This window comes from Cupressus sempervirens, chromosome 3 (assembly GCF_028749045.1).
Source record: "Cupressus sempervirens isolate cs-2001-9-10 chromosome 3, ASM2874904v1, whole genome shotgun sequence".
In the NCBI taxonomy this organism is placed as follows: domain Eukaryota; kingdom Viridiplantae; phylum Streptophyta; class Pinopsida; order Cupressales; family Cupressaceae; genus Cupressus; species Cupressus sempervirens.
The window spans coordinates 529,396,864-529,406,710 of record NC_143120.1 but is presented as its reverse complement, the minus strand read 5'-3'; the positions used below and the strand labels follow the sequence as shown (position 1 = coordinate 529,406,710).

The 9,847-nt window shown below is 36.0% G+C and overlaps 1 protein-coding gene across 9 annotated transcripts in view; it reads right to left on the bottom strand.

Annotated features, from left to right (window-relative positions):
* Nucleotides 1-218: 218 nt before the first annotated feature.
* Nucleotides 219-9,847, bottom strand: part of LOC149567495 (protein yippee-like) — a 29,759-nt gene continuing 20,130 nt past the window's right edge. For all 9 annotated transcript variants that reach the window (XM_089820690.1, XM_089820691.1, XM_089820692.1 and 6 more), the window contains 3 exons: nucleotides 805-913; nucleotides 633-688; nucleotides 219-502 (listed from right to left, as the gene is read on the bottom strand). In XM_089820690.1, the coding sequence (XP_089676816.1) occupies nucleotides 424-502; nucleotides 633-688; nucleotides 805-913 (244 nt within the window). In that variant the 3' untranslated portion in view covers nucleotides 219-423. The remainder of the gene's footprint in view (nucleotides 503-632; nucleotides 689-804; nucleotides 914-9,847) is intronic.

Genomic DNA, 9,847 nt, shown 5'->3' with positions numbered 1-9,847 from the left:
GTATGGATTACTGATACTGTTGTTGCTTCCATTTTGAGCAAGGTTCACTTAGCCTCTAATTATAGATGTTAGTATGGAAATTTTCATTTATCTACCAAATCCACTAAGTTGTATTTAATTAATCAGCAATTCAGCAGTGTTGATTTTGCTAGCATGGACAAACAAGCAAACAGCATCCCAAATGTAAATTAGAGTGAATGAGATTCTTAGCTATACAGTTCTCAGAAATTAGTGTTTTACTTTTAATTTTAAAAAAAAAGTAGCAGTATTCCAGCTTAAGAAATCAACAGTAAACAAAACAGGGTTCACCACCCATATCTGAGGGGAAAGGTAGATCTTGGAACCCATTGTTTGTTTACACTAATTTGCCAGTAGTGCCATGCTAAGGCAACAGGTAAAACAGACTAGCATGGCTGTCTGTACCTACATATCATCTGCATCACTGCCAACTACAGGTGTGTCAGCCAAGAAGCTCCTGCCATCCCCATCGACCATCCTTCCCCTGTTCAAAATCAAGCCAGTGATAATGGTTGAGTTGGGCACAACATTTTCCTACCTAAAGGTTATTTTCCAAGGGGAAAAAGGACTTCCAAAAGCACCAAACCACTCAATTTGAAAAAACATTGCTTTACCGTTCCAAGATGAATTTTCCCTCCTTGTACTTTTGACTCTTCTCATAGGCAGCCTCCTGCATACATGCCAGGAGTAAAGCTCCAAAAGCATAATGAATTGAACGAACAGTTCTGTTGTATAGTGATAAATCTGGAAAACTATTATAAGACAGATTCAAGCAGTGAGACATACATATTTCCAGCCAACGATCCGCCCACAACAATTGCAAAAAATATCTGCTACTGTATGCATTCCAGTTGTCATCATCCTGTCCTCTAGAGGCCCAACAAATACATTAACACTGCAACATAGAAATACCACAATAACTAAAAATCCCAGCCATCCAAATACCAGTGTGCAGATAAGAGTTTCAAAAACAAGAAAACATGATGGAAACAGAAATAATAAATAAAACATACAATAAAGTAAAATAGAAGGAACAAATATACTGCAATCCCTATGAAAAACTACTATTCACAATGCAATTGATATTGGCAATGCATAATGAACATACGCTGAATAGGCTCAGAATAGCTGAAACTGGGTCAATGCTTTATATTGCTTGAGGGAATTAAACAGACTAGGATTCCGTAGTTCATAACTCCCATATTTCATTTTCCATGAGAAACAAAAAAGTTTTTAAAAAAAATGGTCTGTAATGGAGTGCAAATGGGATCTTCAGAGATTGTAGCTTCGAACTAAACATATTCTTTCACCCAGCATCTTATTTCCTGGTCACTACATAGTGTTTTTATTATAAAGATGGCTCGTCACACATATAACTGGCTTCTCATCCTCTGTTGATTATCAAATGTCATACAATTTCTTTGCAATATTAATACTCTTATTAATAAATAATTAAAACCTTAGAAAGACATCAGAATAAACCGATTTACATTTCTTGATTAAATGCACAAACCACACACTTCTTAGTGCATACATTTCATACAATGAAAGTTATCGGATGTTACAACCAGGCCATTGCAAGGCAGATTCACCGCAAATTCAAACTAAAAGCGAGGGAAAAAGAGAGCTTCAACAAACCAAAAAAGGATACTTAAAATCATTACTAGGGTCCTTCAAATTCCCAAAACTGAGAAGCATTGAGCAATAATTGCTAAGATAATTGAGCCAAATCATCTCAGCTAGAAGAAAAGGTCCATTGGATCGACGCAGTTGATGTTTTCTACATGGTTTTTACTTGAATTCATATAGATGGCAATCTTGGCTTATTAATACATGCAATGGAGATTTTATAATAATATTTTTATAAATGCTACTTTGAATAAAAGTTCTCATCAACAGCTAGAACAAAATTATTTCCTTTCTGATGTGATTATGGCTACTTATATTATGCAGCTTGGATTGCATTTAAACTTCTATTGCTCAAACACCCTAATTATTGATAAATTTCTAGCTCTCCACCATTTCTAGATTTTCCCAAAGCTGCAATACTTGCACTGCTTATTTTAAGGAGTTTGTAATTACAAATGCTAAAGTATGTCACAATTATTAAACTGCTAATTTTAATATTTTATTGTTCACTCTTTCACCCCAACCTATTAGATTTTGTCAGAGCATAAATCCTCAAATTGCAAAACATCAAGTTGTCCTAACACTAAGTCTTTAAAGTCTTGATCCTACGTATTGACTCTAGTAGAGCTAAATAATAGAAACATTGGTGGTTCATCCAAGGTTGACGAAACATGAGTATTAGAAAATAAAAAAATTACAACTTTACTTAATGAACTGGCCAAAGTGCCAGAAAACCCAATATTTAGACAAAATCTCACATAGACCCTTTTTGTTGTGGTGGACGGAATTAACATATACATCAGTAAAAGGCCTTCGCGAAGTCCCAAACTATCCATCAAACCTTATTATTTTGACAAAAACACCTATAATTATATTAAAATCAAAACATAAGCATACAACCAAGAGCTATCTAGAAAAGGCTCTGTACGAATTAGTAACCTAATGCCCCGTAGATTAGAATGGTGTTCAACATTTTTTATAGCTGTGCATTTTGATTCAACAAAACAGCTAATAAAGTAGAATGTTCTCTTAATCATTTATGCCTCTCCATAACAGCATTTTCAACATGAATTTTATATATATATATATACAGCTTATATTATTGTGGAAAGCAAAACCGAGGTCCATGACAAAAAGACTGGAATTCAAAAACAATAAACTGTGCAGCGATTTATCTTTAGAGACAATTATAATCTAAAGAATTCTGCCCAGATCTAGTCCCATAAGCATGAACGTCACACTTTTATATTCACAAGTGCCATTGGCCTCAGCCAATCAGCCTACACTGATTTTAAGTCAAGAACAACAATTTCTACTCTAAGTCAGAAACCGGAGAAGAAGCTAACCAAATTCTGAAAATCAAATTTAATCTACAAACCATCCATATGGTCACCCCTTGGATTAGCATATAATTTAAGAAAAATATATGCAAACAAAAAGCTTGCCAGAAAGTTACAATAGCCTGGCATAACAAATGATGAGGGACTTGAAACAGGCTAGAAATAAATATAGTGACAAGAAGTATATGAAGTAAACATAAAATGTAAGAAGAATATTAGCAAAGAAAAAGCTTGCAAGAAAAGTACAGTCGCTTGGTAGAACAAAAACGGGTAAATGATTTTTCGACAAAAAAGGAGGTACTTGCAACAGGCTAATAGAAGAAAATAAAGTGATAATGAGAAAGTTTTCTGAGAGATGTGCAATACACCTGGTAAATGGCAACAGGGATACAGATGATATCTTGAAAAAGGTACAAAAGTATATGAATAAGGAAATGTTTACATTGTATTTAGATATAGTCACTGGAAAATGTCAGCACAGAAAAAGAGGCAGAGAAACTGAAACATCTTTTTAATATAGGGTGCAGAAGCATGTATTAGATTTTCATTTAAATAAAGCCACTGGGAAATCTTTATGCGGAGGGAAATGGTTCATCACTCCAGAACCCAGTTTTTCTGGTCTCTAACCTGTCATACAATAATAATAAAAAGTCAAATTGTAAGGAATTTCCGAATTTCAATAAGATCAAAGTTCGTTAGGAAAGGAGTATGGGCCATTGCAGAGGACTTCGCCAACTAAATGAGGACAAGAACTTACAACCCCCATTGAAAAAGCATTCAAATATTCTATATATGAATGATTGAGATGAATTGGTGATGACAAGATATAATGGCACCAAAGATAATATAGGCATTGAGAGATCTAAACAGTGAGTGACAGTATAAGAAGAATAACTCAAGTTATCAAAAAAAGGTTTACAATCTTCCATGCTCAAAATGACACTAACATGATAAGACTAACTTAGATGGTTATTCTTTGTGTCCTATTATAAGTTTTCTGAGACTATTAAAATCTAAGATACCACATTCACTCAGAACAGGTGGAATTCAAATGTCAGTTCACTCCAAATTCAGATACAATGTGAATTCGCTCCAAAGTAGTTATCAGACTGAGCAATTCCCTGCTATTTCGATCAGCAGGACCCTGCACAAATTTCAAATGATTTTTGAAGACTTTGCAAACACCCACACAAGCCCGGAATCAATTTGGACTGAATTTGGAAAGAATTGGGAAGAAAGAAGTTGATATCGAAAGCCAAATTATAACAAAATAAATTACTCTTTTAGTCTACTATGTATGAATATCGGTATCCTGTTCCTGCATGTCGACTATTTATACACATTAGATGCTTGATGCAAAATGTCATTGGAATAAGGCTTAACTTGTTTTTTAGCCATCCTAATTTTTATTTTGCTTCATTGTTTTAGTTCTTTTTCCTTCCTTGTTTGTGATGTATTCTTATTTTTTAAGTGGGCCTCTCTTTTATTACAGTGGGTTAGAATAGAATGGAGATAGGACAAGAAATTCTATACTACGACACATATTGAAAGACACATTGAGCACAGTCAAACTGTCCAAGCAGAAATGACTTGAAAAAAAATTGAAAATAAAATACAAGACAATGGGCCCTGATGATTAATATGAGCTTTCTACAAAATTTCTCAAGATTTTCTCTTCAAAGTCCTATGTTTGGAATATATGCAGACAGATCTACAGTGGGAGAAGATTACATTTGTACTATTATCTTTTGTTGGGTGTCAAATTAAATGTTGATGTCAAATACTAGAAATGGTGTTGTCCTAAAACTTTAATATGTGGTGGTGTATTTTTCTATGTTGCTTTAATATTAGCATAGTAGTGTATGAACTTATTTGCTGCTGCATATGTGTGTATGTGTAATCTTGTACAGATGGACACAAAACAAATCCAAAGCCAACCCAAAAAAAAGACTGGATGAATTTCAAACCTGCATCTGTACCAGGATCCAAACTCGCTACTAAGCTTAAAATGATTGTGACTAACCCTATAAGCCTGAGGAGAAAATGACTATCATCAAGCCTTGCATATGTAAAGAAGATTTAATATTGTAAAGGGCAATGTAAAGCATCAAGTGGAAATAACTGGAGCCAAATCACACATAAACTAATCCGGAAAAATGGTTCAGGCAAATATATAGTAATGAAGAGCAGGAGCAAGAAAAATTTAGGAAGACTGCACATTTATTTAAAACAAAAAATTACTCTAAAAAACTTGAACAGAGAAAAATTCATGGGCACCTCTGAACAACCAAAGTAACAAGAATCGGAATCCGATCGAAATCGGCAAGGCCGAATCAAATCGTGAATCGGCCATGAATCGGAATCGAATCGGCCATGAATCGGAAAATTTAAAAAACCCTTGAAATTTAGTGAGTAACTTATTTCATAAACCCTTTATCGCTGATTCGATTCACCGATTCACAAAAAATCGTTTGGCTTGAATCGAATCGCGTGAATCGCATGAATCGCCGTGATTCTTGGAACTATGTGAACAACAGAGTCTATTGGATGACATTAACGTATTCAGAGGTATTGAGACACTTCAATCGGATTGCTAGCTCAATTTACTCTGCTAAAGCAAACTTTTGATCCCACGTTATTGATTTCTTTAGAATTCATCAAAAAACAGCATGATCAGAATATTATTCATCTGTATCACCATTTTTCCAACCTGATTAATATAGCCAGAACTTGCTTTTCCTACATTTCCGAGGTTTTGAGGGGGATGTGTTGCCCTTGTTTCCCATGTCCCCATCCCCAACAGTGCTTCTACCACACAAGGATGACAAGGGCCATCCCCTGCTTTCCAAGGTTTTAAGGCCACGTCCCTGAAGAATTAGAAAGAGTGCCAAACATACTGAGGATGGCTAGACATCCCCACATATATTTATATTCTTTTTCATTTATTTTTTAATTGTCCATATTCTGGTAACAATATACACACTGTAAATGTTCCAAGATTGAATGCCAATACCATGAGAATGTACTTGTTTTGATGAATATGATTGTCATAAAAATTGCTAAGAAATCCATGTTCACTTGTGACATTCATGTTGTGGTTCAACTAACAGATCAGGGACATACTATGCACAGTGCTCCACTATAACTGTTAGTATTATGCAATATGTCACCAGAAAACATTCTAATGAGCATTCTAAAAGGCCTCTGCTGCAATCAAATGTGGAGAAGCTTCAGAATTCTACAGACTATGTTCATGAAAATTCAGTTCAGCACATTACTTCTAGATGGCTTGTAGCTCTCTACATGGGAGTTTCCTGTATTTGTGGTTCCAAAAGTTTCAGACATGCTGATTAGGAAAAAAGGTAAACAGAGGGTGACATGAACAGTAATTTAATGATAATTGAATGTTCAAAACTCTGCAATAATTTGGACGACTCTTCAATTACTAATGGAAACAATTTGACATAATTTCCAAACTATAAATATAAAAACATAAGTTTGTAAAAACAATCTCCAAATACATGCAACTACTGAATTTATGGAACACATTACTGTTTTTCTTCATAAATAGGGTCCATGACCTCTATATAAAACTAAATAAATTTAAACGCAGCTTTGGAATCCCTTGAAACTTTGGAAATAACAAAAACCAGTTTCAGCTAGAAACCATCATTTTTTAAATCCCTAAGTACTGCTTTGGCACAAAAAACATGACTTTGGAAGCTTCAATAAGGTCATGATACCTTAGCAGTACTTGTCATAGGAAGAATCATTACCCAATTAAATGTCAATATTCATGTGAGGAATCATCATCTTAGGAAGAAGTGTCATATTTGTTATCATCATCTACATTAGCACAACATGATGAGCGATCACCTTCCTTCTCTGAATAAATATCCTCTAAAGCATCAGCAGTGGAGTGTCATCACGAAAATTCAATTTTTAGGTTTATTAAAAATCAGCATTATTACTCTCTAGTTTCTTTTAGAAAAGTATCACACTTTGGATGATCATCCTTGTCATACTTTTTCAACATCACAAAACATGGAGAATTTGTATCACAGTAAAGACTATAGTGAGAAGTTACAAACTTGAAAGTTGAAATTGCTTTTGATGTCTTCAACCAGTAACCACAACTTTATGGGACCAGAATTTGGCCTTCTTTCTGATTTGATAATGGATCATAAATTGACACTCAAAATAGAACATGGCACACATTGTAATTTCTCCCTTCTAAACATTGATTTCCTAGAAGCACAAATATGTAGGATGTGCAACAAATATTCCATCAGACAGTGTGCCTTTATATCCACATTCCATGACCATATAAAATCAAAAATCCATGCAAAGCAACAAGAATGAGCACTATGCAAAGAACAGTCTGATTGACAACTTTCGTTCCATCAAGTGGCTTTTTCAGGAAATTGAGGCTCTGAAGGACAGGAGCAACCAGCCCAACAACTAGGAAACTGACAAGGACCAGGAAGCCAGAGGAAGCAAGGACCAGGTGGGTAGCCAAGAGAAAGACAGAGGCCAGGTCTCCAGAGACCATCAGGATGACAGACTCACCCAGCTTGAGAAGAAGGTCCAAAGGCTGGATTCTATCCACCAGATAATCACCAAACAGATGGTGGACACCCTTCACACCTTGAATGAGAATATTGTCAATCTGGGGGACTATCTGACTACAACTGGCCTTGAAAGGGATGCAGAGCAGAACACATAGCAAGGATTCAACCGAGATGAATTTCAGAAAGAGGCCAGTGACCAGGTGAATCAGGGGAACCAGATGAACACTCCTAACAGGATTCAAGAGGGCGTGGCCAGTCAGAAGGACAATGATGCTACAGAAACCCTGCAGGCCATGGACACGAACGGCCACTAGCCTGTTCGCCTAGCTTTTCTTTTCTGTCTCTGGCCTTTGTACTTTGGCTTCGGGCCTTCTTTTGTCTCCAGCCTTTCGAGGCAGTTTTTTGTTTGTTTAGTCTATTTCATCTCGCTCTTTTTGCTGTAAAACTTTGGGTTTCAGGATCCCTGTAAAACCTGTTTTACCTAATCAAAAACAAGAATGAGCATGTATAGTTAGAAAATAACAGAATGGGGATTATCTCATTACTTCTTGTCTCCAATATTTTGACCCTCTTTAATATTTTGATCCAACTGCTTGAATATTCTCTTTTCACTATGTCATGATTCGCCACAATTTGAGCAAGTTGTCCTTTCGCTAACTTCAAATCATCATGCTAAAATTTGATTTCATCATCTCATTGCTCTTATATGCAGTAAGCATGGTTTCTGCCTTCAATGTAGCAGGCTTTACTCCTTAGATTTAAGCTTCTCATCTTGAATGCGCTTGATTGTTCACGAATAAGAACAATGGCAAGAAACTCATCAAAGTGTTGTGCTATGTTCCATGACATTTTGAGGACACAGACAGTAGAGGACGCGTTTCTAGGATGTTTCCTTGAGGATCAACAATATGGAACAGCAGGGGACAGCAGTATATACATATACATACATATGTATGTATGTATGTATGTATGTGTATATATATATATATATATGAAAAATTTGAGCCATACTAGTATATTTCATGTTCTTCTATGTTTTTTTTTTTTTGTTTTTTTTATGGGTAATGGGCCGAAGCCTAGATTATTCATTATTTATTGTTTGTTGAGAATAATTATTATGTTTTAAGCTCGAGTAGAGAACTCAAGACCTCCCAATTAAGAGATTCAAAATTTATCGTTTCGATGTAGGCTCTTGCCTTATGTTCTTTTATGTTTTATATAACTTTTAATAACAACATTGATGATCTCGGACACAATATAAAACGTAGATTCATCCTATGACAGCTGAGAACCATAAGTTCCACTTGGATTTGTTTCTAATTTGTTGTCTTAAGAAGAACATTGATTTGTGTTGGTTTGAAAAATGTTTAAATGCATTTTAGGGACAAGGATGGGGAGACAACAGGGGACACATTTCCAAGACGTTTCCTAGAGGGCAGAAAATAGGGGTTGAGTCCCCTTGGAATATAGGTATTGTGGTATCGAGTCAAATTGGTTGACCCATGTTTCATGAGTAGCAGTTCAGCAGAACCCATCTCTGATAAGAGTGAATGGAACACTAAGCACCTGTCGCATCTAGATGATGCTCACATAGGTGAAGCACCAAGACTTTCCAAAAGGTCATCCATCCCAGAACTACTCCAGCTCAACATGATTTAACTATGTAGTTATAGAGTAAAACTCATTGATCCATGTTTCATGAGTATTACTAGGATGGGGATTAAAAGCAAAGTGGACCTACCTTGGAGAAAACCCCAAGGTTCAGTGCACTTGAGCTGAAGTGGTACTAGGACGAGTGACCTCCCAAGAAGTCTCATGCTTCACCTTTGTGAACATCACCTAGATGCAATGTGTTCTATGGGTTCCATTCATTTACATGAGAGACGAGTTTTTGTGAACCCTACACACGAAAGATGGGTCAATGAGTTTGACTCAGTATCGACACAATTGAATCAAAATGCCAATATAACAATTTGATTTGCTAAAAGTAATTGGTATTGTATCTTTTTCTAACTCTGCAACCTACAACTTTCCTGCTCATTTTGCTTTTCAAATTATTGATGCCTGGATCTGGGAAGGATCCATCCTCCCCCATTGGTTCCTTTGTCCATGTACCACAAGGGCCATCCACAGACCCGATGCTACCTGAGACTAACAATGGTCTGCCACTTACCCTGTCGAAGGAAGGTGTGCCACAAATTGTGGGTCCTAAAACTGACCTATTGATACCCACAAAAAATGGTTGGAAATCTGCGCTGGTGGGAGCACCTAAGAACATACTTGAATCAT